This window comes from Dryobates pubescens, chromosome 26 (assembly GCF_014839835.1).
Source record: "Dryobates pubescens isolate bDryPub1 chromosome 26, bDryPub1.pri, whole genome shotgun sequence".
NCBI classification, from domain to species: Eukaryota; Metazoa; Chordata; class Aves; order Piciformes; family Picidae; genus Dryobates; species Dryobates pubescens.
Genome location: NC_071637.1, coordinates 709,163 through 725,992, shown reverse-complemented (window position 1 = coordinate 725,992; position 16,830 = coordinate 709,163). Strand labels below are relative to the sequence as shown.

At 66.7% G+C, this 16,830-nt stretch overlaps 2 protein-coding genes across 2 annotated transcripts in view; both read left to right on the top strand.

Annotated features, from left to right (window-relative positions):
- EPB41L1 (erythrocyte membrane protein band 4.1 like 1) overlaps nucleotides 1-16,830 on the top strand; it is a 77,442-nt gene that overhangs the window by 20,118 nt on the left and 40,494 nt on the right. The window contains exon 2 of the mRNA XM_054173333.1: nucleotides 16,449-16,671. Coding sequence (XP_054029308.1) covers nucleotides 16,477-16,671 — 195 coding nt within the window. The 5' untranslated portion in view covers nucleotides 16,449-16,476. The remainder of the gene's footprint in view (nucleotides 1-16,448; nucleotides 16,672-16,830) is intronic.
- Nucleotides 6,875-16,467, top strand: LOC128898563 (uncharacterized). Its single transcript, XM_054173335.1, has 4 exons — nucleotides 6,875-6,893; nucleotides 7,700-7,811; nucleotides 15,363-16,013; nucleotides 16,449-16,467. The coding sequence occupies exons 1-4, from the start codon at nucleotides 6,875-6,877 to the stop codon at nucleotides 16,465-16,467; spliced, it is 801 nt and encodes a 266-aa protein (XP_054029310.1).

Genomic DNA, 16,830 nt, shown 5'->3' with positions numbered 1-16,830 from the left:
CACCATGCAGTGGGGCAGTGTGGGCACCGTGCAGCTGGGCACTGCAGGCACCGTGCAGCGGGCCATTGTGGGCACTGTGCAGCCGGGCGCTGCAGGCACCGTGCAGCAGGGCGCTGTGGGCACCGTGCAGCTGGGCACTGTGGGCACTGTGCAACTGGGCGCTGTGGGCACCATGCAGCCGGGCGTTGCAGGCACCGTGCAGCGGGGCGCTGCGGGCACTGTGCAGCTGGGCGCTGTGGGCACTGCAGCAGGCCATTGTGGGCACCATGCAGCTGGGCGCTGCAGGCACTGTACAGCGGGGCGCTGCGGGCACTGTGCAGCTGGGCGCTGTGGGCACTGCAGCGGGCCATTGTGGGCACTGTGCAGTGGGGCACTGTGGGCACTGCAGCGGGCCATTGTGGGCACCATGCAGCTGGGCGCTGCAGGCACCGTGCAGCTGGGCGCTGTGGGCACCGTGCAGTGGGCCATTGTGGGCACTGTGCAGTGGGGCACTGTGGGCACTGTACAGCTGGGCGCTGCGGGCACCGTGCAGCGGGCCATTGTGGGCACTGTGCAGTGGGGCACTGTGGGCACCGTACAGCTGGGCGCTGTGGGCACTGCAGCGGGGCACTGTGGGCACCGTGCAGCGGGGTGCTGTGGGCACTGCAGTGGGGCACTGTGGGCACTGCAGCGGGACACTGTGGGCACCGTGCAGCGGGGTGCTGTGGGCACTGCAGTGGGGCACTGTGGGCACCGTGCAGCCGGGCGCTGTGGGCACTGCAGCGGGGCACTGTGGGCACCATGCAGCCGGGCGCTGTGGGCACTGCAGCGGGGCACTGTGGGCACCGTGCAGCCAGGAGCTGTGGGCACTGCGCAGGCACCATGCAGCTGGGCACTGTGGGCACCGTGCAGCTGGGCACTGCAGGCGCCATGCAGCCAGGCGCTGCGGGCACTGCGAAGCTGGGCACTGCGGGCACCGCGCGGCTGGGCACTGCGGGCACCGCGGGCACGGCTCCGGGCAGCCTGGCTCCGGGGCCTGGGCTGCTGAAGGCGGGTGGTGGCGGCGGTGCCCAACGCGCCTGGGGCTCCAGCGTGTGGCACACAGCCGCTGCAGAGGGCTGTCTGTACAGCAGGAGCAGGCAGGGCAGGCAGCGCGGGGCAGAGCTCGCTGCTGCTGAGGGGAAAGGCTGCTGGGAGGAGGGAGCAGGGCTGAGTCCCAGCAGCTGGCTGGCTGCTCTCTTGCACCGTGCCACAGCAAAGCTGGGGGGATGCCAGCCCAGCTCCTGGGGGCTGCAGCTGGCACAAGAGGGCAGTGGGGCCCGGGAGAGGATGGTTTGTGAGGGTGGGCTTGGGGCAGCTCCGTGCCTGCTCCCCCAGAACCTGCCTGTCCCCTCCCTGCCTCCTCCATGGCCTTGGGGGCCCCTTTCCACCTCGCCCTTGAGCCTTATGCTACACAACTGAGCCCTGGCCCAAGGAAGTGGGGTGCCCCTCCACCAGGGGTGCCAGCCAGAGCCCTGGCTCTGACCAGCACATCTCCTGACAAGCTCTACGTCAGGCCTAGGGGTGTTCCAGGGGGGTCTTTGTGGACTCTGGGTGCTGGGGCACTGTCCCAGACAAAGTGGAAAGTGTGAGGGTGGGTGGGGGCAAGCCTGGGCAGAGCAGGAGCTCCCTGGGCATGGCCCTGTCCCGTGGGCATGGCACAGCTTCTCCTGCCCTGCTGCAGGACCCCAGGGTGGGCAGCAGGAGCAGGGGGGTTGGGCTGCACCCTGCAGTGCAGCTGCAGTCCTGGGGCACAGGAGCAAGCTGCCCTCTCCTCAGCAGCCTTTCTGTTCTCTGCAGCAGCTGCAGCCCTGCCTGCATGGCCTGAGTCCTGCAGTGCTGTAGTGTCCCAGGCTGTCCTCACCAGGGCAGGTCAGAGCTGAGGAGGGAAGCCCTTGTGCTGCCCCATGCTGCCTTGCTTGGGCTTCTCCCCACCCTGTTGGTCCTCCTCTGTCCCTTCTGGCCTTTAAAACATTGCCTCTTACCTTCAGTAACTGTCTGCAAGCCTTCCACCTCTCTGAGGCCTCAGAGCTGTCCTTGTTCATGGGAAGCCTCAAGAGGTCTCCCAGAGGCTGTGGATCCTCTGCAGCAGCCTGGGAAGCTCAAGGCTCAGCCAGCCCCAAGCCCCTGCCATGGGCAGGGACACCTCACACCACAGCAGGTTGCTCACAGCCACCTCCAGCCTGGCTGCAAACACCTCCAGGCAGGAGGCTGCCACCACCTCCCTGGGCAGCCTGTGCCAGGCTCTCACCACCCTCCTGGCCAACAACTTCTTCCTCACAGCCAAGCTCCAGCTCCCCACTTCTAGTGCTGCTCCAGCCCCCCCAGTCCTGTCCCTCCCTCACACCCCAGAGCAGAGGGGCAGGATCCTCTCCCTCCACCTCTGCCAATGGGCACTGGCAGCCCAGAAGCAGCTCAGCTGCCCTTGGCCTTCTGGGCTGCCAGTGCCCATTGCTGCCTCCCTGTCCCAGGCCTAATTCCTGCCCCCCTCAGAGGTGTCCCAGACCCCTCTCCCTCCCTGACACCCTCCAAAGTCCCTCCCCAGCTTGCTTGCAGCCCCCTGCAGCTCCTGGCAGGCCACCAGAAGCTCTCCTGGGAGCCTTCTCCTCTCCAGCCTGCACAACCCCAACTCTCTCAGGCTGTCTGCAGAGCAGCTCCAGCCCTCTGCTCCTCCTCCTGGCCCTGCTCTGGACACCTTCCAGCCCCTCCAGAGCCTTCCTGGCACAGAGGCTCCAGAACTGGCTCAGCAGAGTGGAGCAGAGGGGAGAATCTTTCTCCTGTGCCTTCAAGAGCGTTCCTCCTCTTCTGGCCTCCTGCTCCTCCCTGGAGTTGTGGATCCCCCCCGGTGGACAGGCTGCTCCTGCCCCAGAGCTGCCCCTGGGCAGTGGGTCAGAGCCCCTCACCCAGCTCCTTAGCAGAGCACTGAACCCCCAGGTGGGCAGGGGGCCCAGGCTTCACATCCACCAGTGTCACCACCTTGCCTGGTGCCACTCTGGGCTTCCTTAGTGTCCTGCTGTGGCCTGTTGTCACTGCTGGGGATGTGCTTTGTGGCTGTGCAGCCCTCACAGCTATGCAGCTTTGGCTTGGAAGGGAACTCTTCTAAGAGCTGAGCTGTGTGCCAGCCTGGGCAGAGGGAGCTGGCTGTGATGCCAGGCTTTGGGTGGCAGTGGGGAATGTAAATGGTGGCCTCCTGTGCCAGGTGAGATCACAAGGACGTGAGGAAACAGCCTTGTGGGCTCAGCAGGGGTGGCAGGAGCAAGGAGGGGCTCACCAGCAGCCACTGCCCTTGGAGGAGCTTGGCTCAGTGGCATGGCTCAGGGCTGCTTGCAGGGGCACCTCTGAGGTGGGTAGGTCCCCAGGCTGCTCCCTCCACCAGGTGGGGCTTGGTGTGGGGTTCTGGGGGGATGAGGAGGTGCAGGGCCAGGCCCAGCCCATGGATCATATATCCAGGCAGTGCTACAGGCTGGGGTCAGTGTGGCTGAGAGCAGCCAGGCAGAACCTGGGGGTAGTGGTGGACAGCAGCTGAACAGGAGCCAGCAGTGTGCCCAGGGGGCCAAGAAGGCCAAGGGCATCCTGGCCTGCAGCAGGAAGAGTGTGGCCAGCAGGAGCAGGGAGCTCATCCTGCCCTGTGCTCAGCACTGCTCAGCCCACACCTGGAGTCCTGTGGCCAGCTCTGGGCTCCTCAGGGCAGGAAAGAGGTTGAGCTGCTGGAAGGTGTCCAGAGAAGGGCAACAAAGCTGGGGAGGGGTCTGGGGCACAGCCCTGGGAGGAGAGGCTGAGGGAGCTGGGGTTGCTTAGCCTGCAGAAGAGGAGGCTCAGGGGAGACCTTCTTGCTCTCTGCAACTCCCTGCACGGAGGTTGGAGCCAGCTGGGGGTTGGGCTCTTGTGCCAGGCACCCAGCCCCAGAACAAGAGGACACAGTCTCAAGCTGTGCCAGGGGAGGCTCAGGCTGGAGGTGAGGAGGAAATTCTTCCCAGCCAGAGAGATTGGCCCTGGGGCTGTGCTGCCCAGGGAGGTGGTGGAGTCCCCAGCCCTGGAGGTGTTCCAGAGGGGACTGGATGTGGCACTTGGAGCCCTGGGTTAGCTGTCAGGAGGTGCTGGGGGACAGCTTGGACTTGATGGTCTCTGAGGCCTTCTCCACCCTCACTGAGTCTGTGATTCTATGGCACAGCTCAGGCACTGGCTGGCTCCTTGCTGAGCCTGGTGGCCCCAGGGCCCTTCAGGGCTGCTCCTCACTGCTCTCCACAGCTGCCTGGAAGGAGGCTGGAGCAAGGTGGGGGTTGGGCTCTGCTCTCTGGTAACAAGGGATAGGGCCAGAGGAAATGGCCTCCAGTTGCTCCAGGGAAGGTTTAGGTTGGGCATCAGAAGGAACTGCTTGACCAAAAGGCTTCTCAGCCCCTGGCACAGGCTGCCCAGGGAGGTGGTGCCCATCCCTGGAGGTGTTTCAGAGACACAGAGAAGTGGTGCTGAGGGCCATGGTTTAGCCCCAGCCTTGGCAGCAGTTAGAAGATGTTTGGAGTCCATGGTTCAGCCTCTTCCAGCTGCAGTGGTTCTGTGGATTGGCACCCTGCCGCTGCCACCCTGCCGCTGCCACCCTGCCGCTGCCACCCTGCTGCTGGCCTGAGCCCTGCACTGCAGTGCCCATGAGGCATGGGGACCTGGGGCTCTGCTGGGGCTCAGCAACCTCCTCCCTTCTAGAGGGAAGAAGGTGCTACATGAATTGGCCTCTGTCACCCCATGGGGTCCATTTGCAGGGGGGCTCAGCCATGGGGCAAGTGCCCCCTGCTCCCAGCAGCATTGCCACCCTCAGCTCTGCCAGGGCTTCCTGCCAGGGGGACAGAGGCAAGGTTTTAAAGGCCAGAAGAGGGATCAGAGGGTGGGGAGAAGACAAAGCAAGGCAGCACAGAGCTGCAGTGGGGTGGGAGCAGCAGAAGGGCTCTCTGGGTGGTGCCCAGGGACCGGGCTGGAGGCCAGTGGGAGCTCCTGCTGCCTCCCCCCTGTTGTGGGCAATGCTTCCCAGGGCTGGGGAGTCTGGCAGAGCTCAGGAGCACACCACGATAGATTTGGCCTCAGCTGGCAGGGGGCAGGCCCAAGGCTGACTCCTGGGCTCTGTCTGCTGCAATCTCCCCTTTGCCCCCCTCCTTTTCCTGTCTGTGTTTGGTCTCTCTGCTCCGGGCTGACTCTTCCCTCTCACTTCTCTGTCTCCTCCTCCTTGTTGGTGTGGCAGCCCTGGGCAGGAGGTGTTCCAGCTGGGGGTGCTTGGGGACTGGTGATGCCGGCCCAGGAGGGGTGCAGGGCAGCCAAGAGCTGGTGGCCCCCAGCCCCACCCCGCTGCAGCTGCACCCCCCCAGGTGAGGCTGAGGAGAGGTTCAGGGCTGGAAATGCCAGGGAGGCTGTGGGGGGAGGCTGTGGGGGGAGGCTGGGACACCCTGGTGTGTGTGGCTCCCTGAGTGCTGCTCCCACGGGAAGCTGTGAGCCCCAGCGGTCCCAGGCCCGGTGCAGTGCTGGGGGTTGTGCTGCTGAGGTCGTGGGAATGTGGGGCTGGGAAGCTTGCTGGGAAGGGGGGGGGCTGGCTCTGTCCTCCCTGGCCACAGCCTTCTGCCTTTCACTCAAGTGGGACCCCCCCAAAGCCAGGCTCACTGCCCGCCAGCACGGCACGCGCCAGCCCGGTGCCCACTGTGCAGGGGGCTTGTGGGGATGGGTGCCAGGGCTGCCAACTGCTCCCTGCCCTGCCAGTTCCCCCAGGGTTAATGCTCATGGGTGTGAGGATGATCTGTGAGCATCCTGACCCCTTGGGTACCTGACCCCTTGGGTGAGGGGCTGGGCAGCTGGGGCTGAGTGGGGTTTTGTCCCTCTGCATGCAGTGGGGCCTGGCTCTGCGTGCCTGGCACACGTGGGCAGGTGCCCACATGCCAGTAGGGGTCTGACAGCAGGGTTTAGCCTGGCTCCTGCTGCTTCTTGCCCTGAGGCTCTGGAGTTTCCATCAGCATGTATGCAGACCAGGGGATGCCACCTGAGCACTGCTGCTCCCAGCAGGCTGCCTCTGCCCCAGCCAGCCCTGCCTGCCCTGCCCCGTGCTGCCCTGCCCGCACTCTGGGGCATTCCTCAGTGCCCACTGGAGGCAGGGTCCGTGCCTCTGCTCTGGCAGTGCCAGCTCTGTGCTCTGGGCACTTTGTGTGGCTGTGTGGCAGGGGTACAGCCCTGCAGTACTGTGCCTGGCCCCGGGGTTTGCTCTCTGGTGGTGTCCCCCTCAGGGCACAAGGAGGCAGGGGTGTGCTGGGTGCCAAGGCTCTTCTCTTCACCGTGCCCAGGAGCCTCCTGCTCAGCTCTCGCTGCTGGCCCAGCTCCAAGCTGCCCAGGTGCAAGTGGGGTGCTTGGGAGCGTGTTCTGGGAGGTGGCACAGGAATTTGCTGCCCCAGGACCTGTGTAAAAGGTGGAGGGAAGCGCCAGCTTGACTCGGGGTGGAGATGTAAAGCGTGCCCAGCTGCCAGTGCAGTGGCTGAGCTCTCCTTCCCTGCTGGTCCATGCACGGGGAGGGGAGGGAGGGGGAAAGCATCTCGGCAGGCTCGCCGCCTGTGCGGGCTCTCGGGTGCCTGGCTGGGGTGAATCAGCTGTTTGCAGGCGAGGGGGAGGGTGCTGGGGCCGGCACCGGCATCCACGTGGGATCCTGCTGCCACGCCGAGGTGGCGCAGGCACAGCGCTGGAGGCGAGGGGGCAGCCCGGCAGCGGGACGGGCTGCGGCTGCGGTGCGCATCCATCGCGCCCGGGGGGGCCGCGGCTGAGGGAGAGGCAGCGCTGCAGAGGGCTCTGCCTCGGACGCGGCGGCGCTCCGGGAGCCGCAGGCTGTGCTGGAGCCATGGGCGCCTGGCGCCAAGGTAGGGCTGGCACCGAAGTAGGGCTGGCACGGCCGTGCCGAAGGGGTGCGCGGGGCTTGAGCTGGCAGCGGGCACCCGGCACGGGCAGCACCAGCCTGGGTGGGGGGGGGGGGGGGGGGTCCTGGAGCCCCGGTCCTGGGTACTACTTTTCCAGCTGGGAAAGAGTTGAGGGCAGCGCAGATCCCTGCCCCTGCTGACCCTGCGTGAGGAGGAGTGGGCTGCAGGCTCCAGGAGCTGGGGGCAGCCCGCGTTTCTGGGCGCCCCCCTCCCCCTTCCAGCACTGAGAAGGTGTCTGGGATGCTGCTTTGGCCTTGCTGCAGAGCAGCAGCGGAGAGCTCTCCAGGCTGCTTGCTGCACTGCGGAGGGGGTTGGGGATTTGCTGTCCCCCGCTGCCAGGGAGCGAGGGCTGGGGGGCAGCAGGGCTCAGGGGGGCAGCAGGGCTCAGGGTGCTGCGTGGTGCTGAGGCTCTGGGGACCACTTTCCTTCTTTACTTCTGCTGCTTCTTTACTTCTGCTGTGTCCCTGGAGGCTACCCAGGACTCCTGGCTGGAGCTCCCCTCATGTTTCCAGCATGACACTGGCTGTGCTGCCTGTCCCCCACCATCCTGCCTGTCCCGTCCCCCCCCTGCCTGCCCAGCTTCTGCTCTGTGCCAAGGGTGCTTGGTGCTTCAGCCCCGGTGAGCTCCTCTGTTGCTCTCGGGGCTGACAAGTCCCCGGACCCCTTGCCAAGTGTCATGCAGCCGCTGCCCCCCCTGCAGGGCACTGCCTGTGCCCAGCTTGCTCCCACTCTCTGGCTGCCCCCTGCAGCAGCTCCGTCCCTCGGCGTGGGGCTGGGCTCGGCCGCCAGGATCAGCCCCGCGGGCCCCCAGCAGCTGCAGGATGCGGTGGCAGGGGAGGAGGGCACCCGGGTGTTACCCAGGTGGAGCTGGAGCCCATGGAGACCTCTCTGGGCACTCTGCACGGAGACTCCTGCCTGCCTTTGTCCCTGCTGCTCCCGGAAGGAAGCTGCGGAGCAGGGAGAGAGCAGAGCCTCGGGCCAAGGGGGATGCCCGGCGGCAGGCAGTGAAGGGGCAGGGGGAGGGGGGACACTGGCACCGGCTGAGCCCCGTTTGGAGGGGGCAGGGAAGGGAAGGCTCCGGGAAGGGAAGGCTCCGGGAAGGCAGCGCTGCGGAGGCCGGAGCCAGGATGCGCAGGGGAAGTGTGGGGGCAGAGCGTCTGGGGAAGCCGCGAATCCACACTCCAGCTGGAGTGGGGGGAAGAGGAAAACACTGCGGGGAGGAGGAGGAGCAGGCAGAGGGGGGGAGGAGAGCAGGGGCATGACGAGCAGGTCGGGCTGGGAGCGGGCAGGCTGCCTGCCTCCGGAGCCCCAGCCAGCTCCCAGCCTCTTCAGCCGATGTTTGCCCCGAGGAGAAGATTGCCCAGGCTGCGGCAGGAGCCAGCCAGCCCTCGCTGAAAGCTGGGGTGGTGCCTGGCACATGGCACCGGGGGCCATGGGTGTGGAGGAGCCCTTCAGTCGTCAGCCTGCACACAGAAAGGGCCTGGGGAGATCACAGAATCATTAAGGTTGGAAAAGACTTAAAGATCGTGGAGGGTGATGCCAACCACTGCCTGGGCTGCTGCCAGCCTCGGCTTGGGAGCTGCTCTGGGCCTGGCTTTGCTCCCAGGGGAATGCATGAGCCGGGCTGAGGTGCTGGGATGGGTTGAAAGAACCTGGGCAGGCTGCCTGGGTCCTGCTGCTGCCTGGGTCGTATCTACCACCCCATGCAGTGATTTGGAGCAGCCCTGCCGCAGCTCTCAGCCCAGCTGGCTGCAGCTGTGCTCTTCTAGAGGTCGGGGGGGAGGATGTCAGTTAAGTTGTACCTTTGGCAGCATGCTGAGACTTGTGCCCTTTCCCAACCCATGGCCCCCCCCAGCAGGGTCTGTCCTGTGAGGTGGGGCAGGAGGAGCTGAGGTTTGCATCCAGGAAGCGCTGCAGGCTGCTGGGAAGCACTGCCCAGGGCCAGCCTCTTGCTGGCTGAAGCCTTTGCTGCCCACCTTTGGATCAGGGTTGTTGCAGCTTCAGGCACAGAGGTGCTGCCGTGTCAGTGATCTTCTGCGCTGTGGGCAGGTCCACAGGCAGCAGAAACCTGGAGCCTGGAGGGGCTGGGGGTTGCTGCAGCTGCTGCCTGGCTGGGAGAGCTGCTCAGGTGCCAGCAGAGTCCTCACAGCTGCCTGCAGCCTGGCAGAGGGCACAGCCAGGGGCTGGTGGCCATGCTGTCCCCCCCCCCCCCATTCTCCAATGGCTGGGCCTGAAGCAGCCCCAGGAGGAGGGGAGCAGGCTCAGGGGGTGGTGGCAGCATCCCACTGCTGGCCTCAGCACCACCATCCCCAGGGGCTTAGCACTGCCAGGCTGAGGCTGACCCTTGGTGCCCAGCCAGCCCCAAGCCTCCCACCCCCCCCAGCTCGGGGTGCTGCAGGAAGCCTCAGCGCCATACCCTCAACCTTTGCTCAGCTCCACTGGGGTGAGGAGGAGGGTGGGCAGACACCCCCCAGGCAGCAGCACTGCCATGGACATGGCACCAACACCCCACAGCCTCCTGAACACAGCTGCTGTGGCCGTGCCCAGGAGCATGGCAGTGCCAGCATGCCCCCCCCCCGCCTGCACTGCCTGTGCCAGGGCTGTGCACATCTGCAGGGCTCAGCTGCAGCAGTGCTGTGCCCCCAGGCCTGCTCTTTTCCCCTGCCAGCCCCTTCTCCATCAGGGCATCTCCCAGACCCCTTTACCACAGTGCAGGGCCTGGAGCCTTGCCAGTGGGAGGCTGAGGGCCTTTCTGTGCCCGCCCTGAGCCCACCCTGCCCTATGAGCATGGAAGAGCTCCTTCCTCCTTCCTCTGTTCCACTGCAGGGGCAGGAGCAGAGCCCCAGGCAGGGATTTGCTGGGACAGGGCTCACTGGTGCTCAGGTTTCCTCTGTGCCCCTGCTGAGCCATGGGACAGGTGGTGCCAGGGAGCCCACTGGCACCCCCAGCAGGTGGGGCTGACTCAGGAGAGAGAGGGCAGTGGCCAGGATGCCAAAGCAGGGTGGCAGGAGAAGCCAGGCCACGATGGGAGCAGGGAGATGGTGCCTGGGGGGCTTGCCAGACCCCTTGGCCCAGACCCCATCTCCCTGGCACTGCTGTGTCCTGCTGCCAGCTGCTTCAGCTGAAGGCTCAGGTCCCTGGGACAGGCTCCTTGCCAACTGAAGGTCTGAAATGGAGAAGCAGTGGGGGCTGGGGGAGGTAGGATGAGTTCCCATCCTGCTCCCCTTACACAGCCCTCAGCATCTCCTCAGGGTTTGGTGCTTCCTGCTGCAGGGGGAACAAAAAAGCAGTGTGGAAGAAAGAGCAGAAACCCTGAGTGGAGAACTCCAGCCTGGTGCTGGCCAGAGGGCTGGTGGCCAGGTGAGAAGTGCCACTTGGGGTAGAAAAATCACACAGTGAGATCCAGACTGAGGTGGCTGAGGCTGATCCAGGCAGGGAGTGGTGCTGGGAGCAGGCAGCTGCTGGAAGTGGCAGGGGGAAGGCAGCAGCTTGGATTCCCCAGTGGCAAAAAGACCTCACTGGTGAGCTCTGAAACCTGCTGCTGCACTTGGCTGAGCTCTGGGGACTGAGGAGAGCCCTGGGATGGGCTGGCTTGGAAGGGAGCTCAAAGCTCAGCCAGCTCCAGCCCCCTGCCATGGGCAGGGACCCCTCCCACCAGCACAGGCTGCTCAAGGCCTCATCCAGCCTGGTCCTCAGCACCTCCAGGCAGGAGGCAGCCACAGCCTCCCTGGGCAGCCTGTGCCAGAGTCTTCCCCACCCTCGCTGCCAACAATCTCTTCCTCCTCTCCACTCTCAGTCTCTCCTCTCCCAGCTCAAAGCCATTGTCCCTCAGCCTGGCACTCCCAGCCCTTGTCCAGAGTCCCTCCCCAGCTCTCCTGGAGCCCTTCAGGTACTGCAAGGCTGCTCTGAGGTCTCCCTGGAGCCTTCTCTTCTCCAGGCTGCACAGCCCCAACTCTCCCAGCCTGGCCCCACAGGGGAGGCTCTGCAGCCTCTGAGCATCTCTGTGGCCTCCTCTGGAGCCTCTCCAGCAGCTCCAGGTCCTTCCTGTGCTGGGGGCCCCAGAGCTGGAGGCAGTGCTGCAGGTGGGGGCTGAGCAGAGCAGAGGGGCAGAATCCCCTCCCTGTGCTGCTGTTGAGCTGGGGTTTTCCAGAGGCTGTTGGCATTTTGTCTTGCCTGCTCTGGCCCAGCAGAGTGTGGCCCTGGGGCAGGGGAGTGAAATTCTGCCTCTTTTGGCTTGAACCAAGTCCCTGTGTGGTGACCTCAGTGCTTGCACAGCCAGCATGGCAAAGCAGCAGCATCACTGCCTGCTGGGTCAGGGGGAGAGCTGCTCCCAGGCAGGCTGCCCTGGCTCTGCCTTCTCTGCCTGTCCCTTCCCTTCCCTCAGGTTTAGCCATTTCTCTGGGCAGGGTTTCACATCTCCCTGCTGTGCTCAGGACACCTGAAAGGCAGAGGTGGGACCTGAGCTGTGGTGGGAGAGGCATTTGCTGTGCCCAAGGAAGTCAGTGAGCTTGAGATGACACCAAGCTGAGTGCTGCTTCAGCAGGGGCACAGGAGCCACCCAGAGAGGGACCTTGGCAGCCTGGCAAAATGGGCACCTGTGGACCTGAGGAGGCTCAACAAGGCCAAGGTTGCCCAGGGAGGTGGTGGAAGCCTCCTGCCTGGAGGTGTTTGCAGCCAGGCTGGAGGTGGCTGTGAGCAACCTGCTGTGGTGTGAGGTGTCCCTGCCCATGGCAGGGGGTTGGGGCTGGCTGAGCCTTGGGGTCCCTTCCAGCCCTGGCAGTTCTGTGATGCTATGGAGCCTCCAGGGTTGGATCCTTGGACATCAAGCAGTGCTCCTTCCTTTGTCTGCTGGCAGAGCTCTGCCTGGCATCTGTGCCTCTGCCCAGCCACCCACACTCAGCACAGTGGTCTCCCAACCACACCAGAAGCCTGGGGATGGAGCAGCACTAGAAGTGGGGAGCTGGAGCTTGGCTGTGAGGAAGAAGTTGTTGGCCAGAAGGGTGGTGAGAGCCTGGCACAGGCTGCCCAGGGAGGTGGTGGAAGCCTCCTGCCTGGAGGTGTTTGCAGCCAGGCTGGAGGTGGCTGTGAGCAACCTGCTGTGGTGTGAGGTGTCCCTGCCCATGGCAGGGGGTTGGGACTGGGCGATCCCTGAGGTCCCTTCCAGCCCTGGCAGCTCTGTGACCCTGTGAAATGCAAGCTCCTGCCCCTGGGTTGAGTACCAGCAGAGACTGGGACCTGGATGAGTTGAAAGCAGCCCTGAGGAGGAGGAAGTTGAGCTGTTGGTTGATGAGGAGCTCAGCCTGAGCCAGCAAGGTGCACTCAGAGCCCAGGAAGCCAACCACAGCCTGGGTGGCATCACAGGCAGGGTGGCCAGCAGGGTGTGGGAGGTGGTGCTCCTCCTCCTCCTCCCCTCCACTCCTGTGAGGCCTCACCCCCAGCTCTGGAGCTCTCAGTGTAAGGCAGATGTGGACCTGTTGGGATGGCTCCGGAGGAGAGCACAAAGATGGTGATGGGAAGGAGGGCAGGGTTAGGCTGGGCATGAGGAAGAAATGTCCTGCAGTGAGGGTGGTGAGGTGCTGGAGCAGGCTGCCCAGAGAAGTGTGGGTGCCCTGTCACAAGGTCAGGCTGAGCAAGGTGATGGAGTTGCCCCTAGCCTGGGGCTGGAGTGGATGGTCTGTGAAGGTCCCTTCCAGAGCAAACCATTCTGTGGGTCTCCAAGTGGCCTTTCCCTGCCTGCCTGAGGTTGTGTCCTGCCCAGGCTCCTGCTCTCCCAGAGCTCTAGAGCGGTGTTTAGGTAGCTGGGGTTCACAGGAGGTGCTGGTGGTAGGGTGCCATGGCCCCAGGCAGCTCCTCTAGCCCCAGGGGGGGCAGGTCTGGGACCTGGAGCTGCGGTGGGGCCTCAGCCCTGTGCTGCTGTGGCTGGGGCGAAGCCTGGTGCTGGGCAGCTGGGGCAGAAGCCAATCCTGCTCGTGCCACCTGGGCTCTCATGGCTGCAGCACAGGGCAGCAACATCCTGGCTGGATCTGCACACTCCAGGGGAGCTCTGGAGGTGGGGTTGGAGGCATCACTCCTGGCTGCCCTGTGGGCAAAGTGCATGATGTGAGCACAGGCAGCTGCTGCTGAGCCACCCCAGCTGGCCCTGCAGGGCTGGACACAGCCCAGGGAGCCCAGCAGCAGGGAGCTGGGGAGGCCTGAGCAGCCCAGGGGGTGGTGGGGGGATGCTCACAGGGAGCTGGGGATGCTCACAGGGAGCTGGGGATGCTCACAGGGAGCTGGGGAGGCCTGAGCAGCCCAGGGGGTGGTGGGGGGATGCTCACAGGGAGCTGGGGATGCTCACAGGGAGCTGGGGATGCACAGCAGGGAGCTGGGGATGCTCACAGGGAGCTGGGGAGGCCTGAGCAGCCCAGGGGGTGGCGGGGGGATGCTCACAGGGAGCTGGGGATGCTCACAGGGAGCTGGGGAGGCCTGAGCAGCCCAGGGGGTGGTGGGGGGATGCTCACAGGGAGCTGGGGATGCTCACAGGGAGCTGGGGAGGCCTGAGCAGCCCAGGGGGTGGTGGGGGGATGCTCACAGGGAGCTGGGGAGGCCTGAGGAGCCCAGGGGGTGGTGGGGGGATGCTCACAGGGAGCTGGGGATGCACAGCAGGGAGCTGGGGATGCTCACAGGGAGCTGGGGAGGCCTGAGGAGCCCAGGTGGTGGCGGGGGGATGCTCACAGGGAGCTGGGGATGCTCACAGGGAGCTGGGGAGGCCTGAGGAGCCCAGGTGGTGGTGGGGGGATGCCTGAGGAGCTGTGCCTGCATGGAGCAGGGCAAGAGCCAGCAGCAGCATTTGCACAGAGGGGTTTCAGTGTGAAGAGGAGGAGGAGGCTGAGGGGAGAGAGAGCTCATCACCCTCTACAGCTGCCTGAAAGGAGGCTGTGGGGAGGCTGCTGCTGGTCTCCTCTCACAGGGAGTTAGTGACAGGACAAGAGGCAATGGCCTCAAGCTGCAGCAGGGCACATTAGGAAGTTATTTCCCATCAGGAGTGGTCAGAGACTGGCACAGGCTGCCCAGGGGGGTGGTGGAGTCACCAGCCCTGGAGGTGTTTGGAGGTGGTTTGGCTGTGGTGCTTGGGGCTGTGGGTCAGGGGTGAGCCTTGCAGAGCAGGGTCAGGGGTTGGCCTTGGGGGTCCTGAGCTCTTTTCCAGCCTGAATGGTTCTGTGGCTGTGTTTCAACACCAGGAGGGCTGCAGGGAGCCCCCAGCACGGGAAGTGCCTTCCCCACCCTGTTCCTGGCCCTGGGTTTGTTTTTGCATCTGGCTCAGGACAGGCAGCTGGAGCTGGACACAGGATGCAGGATTTGTCCCCCCAGCAGGCAGGGCCTGGCCACGCTGGCCGTGGGAACCCAGCCTGCTGCTGCTGCTGCTGGAAGTGCAGCAGGGAGCATCCAGCTGCTGCTGCTGCTGCAGCCCGTGGGGATGGCCATGGCTGCCACTTCCTGTGGCAGGGCAGCCTCTCACCCTGCTCACAGCCTGCCTCTTCCTCCCAGAGCAAACCCTGCTGCTCGGCAGAGGAGAGGGAGAAGGGCCTGGAGGGCCCGGGGCTGCAGGGAGCAGGGGGCTGCAGGGAGCAGGGGGCTGGGGGGAGCAGTGCAGGTGAGCAAGGGGCTGGGGGGAGCAGTGCAGGTGAGCAGGGGGCAGGGGGCTGGGGTGAGCAGTGCAGGTGGGCAGGGGGCTGCAGGGGGCAGGGGGCTGGGGTGAGCAGTGCAGGTGAGTAGGGGGCTGCAGGGGGCTGGGGGGAGCAGTGCAGGTGAGCAGGGGGCTGGGGGGAGCAGTGCAGGTGGGCAGGGGGCTGCAGGGGGCAGGGGGCTGGGGTGAGCAGTGCAGGTGAGCAGGGGGCTGCAGGGGGCTGGGGGGAGCAGTGCAGGTGAGCAGGGGGCAGGGGGCTGGGGGGAGCAGTGCAGGTGAGCAGGGGGCAGCAATGGGCAGCAGGGGGCAGGGGCCCGCGGGGGGCAGGGGCTGCGGGCAGCCCTGCTGGCAGTACAGGTGAGCAGGGGGCTGCGGGGGGCAGGGGGCTGCAGGGGGCTGCGGGCAGCCCTGCTGGCAGTACAGGTGAGCAGGGGGCTGCGGGGGGCAGGGGGCTGCAGGGGGCTGCGGGCAGCCCTGCTGGCAGTACAGGTGAGCAGGGGGCTGCGGGGGACAGGGGGCTGCAGGCAGCCCTGCTGGCAGTACAGGTGAGCAGGGGGCTGCGGGGGGCAGGGGGCTGCAGGCAGCCCTGCTGGCAGTACAGGTGAGCAGGGGGCTGCGGGGGGCAGGGGACAGGGGGCTGCAGGGGGCTGCGGGCAGCCCTGCTGGCACTGCAGGGGTAGGAGCTGAGCCCCAGGCGCTGCCCGCGCTGGGTCCCTGGCACTGCTCTCCCTCGCTGCCGGCTCAAGCTGGTCTGAAACGCTGCCACCCCCTGCGGCTGCCACCCCCTGCCGCTGCCACCCCCTGCGGCTGCCACCCCCTGCCGCTGCCACCCCCTGCGGCTGCCACCCCCTGCGGCTGCCACCCCCTGCGGCTGCCACCCCCTGCCGCTGCCACCCCCTGCGGCTGCCACCCCCTGCGGCTGCCACCCCCTGCCGCTGCCACCCCCTGCGGCTGCCACCCCCTGCGGCTGCCACCCCCTGCGGCTGCCACCCCCTGCCGCTGCCACCCCCTGCGGCTGCCACCCCCTGCCGCTGCCACCCCCTGCGGCTGCCACCCCCTGCCACTGCCACCCCCTGCCGCTGCCACCCCCTGCGGCTGCCACCCCCTGCCGCTGCCACCCCCTGCCGCTGCCACCCCCTGCGGCTGCCACCCCCTGCCGCTGCCACCCCCTGCGGCTGCCACCCCCTGCGGCTGCCACCCCCTGCCGCTGCCACCCCCTGCCGCTGCCACCCCCTGCCGCTGCCATCCCCTGCCGCTGCCACCCCCTGCCGCTGCCACCCCCTGCCGCTGCCATCCCCTGCCGCTGCCACCCCCTGCCGCTGCCACCCCCTGCCGCTGCCACCCCCGGCCGCTGCCACTTGCCCCTTGGCAGCCCCCCTGGGGGTGCTTGGCTGTGGGCCTGGGCCGCGTGGGGCAGGTGGCAGAGGTGGCAGGGGTGGCACGGGGGGCAGGGGTGGCACGGGTGGCACAGATGGCACAGGGGGCAGAGGTGGCAGGGGTGGCACAGGTGGCACGGGGGGCAGGGGTGGCACAGGTGGCAGAGATGGCATGGATGGCAAGGGTGACAGAGGTGGCACAGGTGGCAGGGCTGGCACGGGGGCATGGGAGGCACAGGGGGCAGGGGGTGGCACAGGGGTGGCACGGGTGGCAGAAGGGGCAGGGGTGGCACAGGGGTGGCACGGGTGGCAGGGGTGCCGGGCGGGGGGCATGGGTGGCACAGGGTGCCGGGTGGGGGGCAGGGGTGGCAGAAGGGGCAGGGGTGGCACAGGGGTGGCACGGGTGGCAGGGGTGCCGGGCAGGGGGCTGACACGCGGTGTCTGTCCCGTGGGCAGTGCTGGCAGGGCAGGGTGAGCGGCAGCCATGACGACAGAGACAGGCCCTGGCTCCGAGGTGAAGAGCTCTCAGGAGGAGGCTCCACAGCAGCAGCTGGAGGCAGCTGCCCACGGCCCCACCGGCGCCAACCCCTCCGGTGCCAACCCCTCCGGCGCCAACCCCTCCGGCCGCGACGCCGAGGCCAATGCCAAGCCCGGGGCCGATGCCCGCAGCATGGAGCCGGTGAGTGCACCGCGGCCTGGCAGGGAGAGACTCTCGCTGGTGAGGCTGGGGAGAGCCTGGCACAGGCTGCCCAGGGAGGCTGTGGCTGCCCTCTCCCTGGAGGTGTTCGGTGCCAGGCTGGACGAGGCCTTGAGCAGCCTGGGCTGCTGGGAGGGGTCC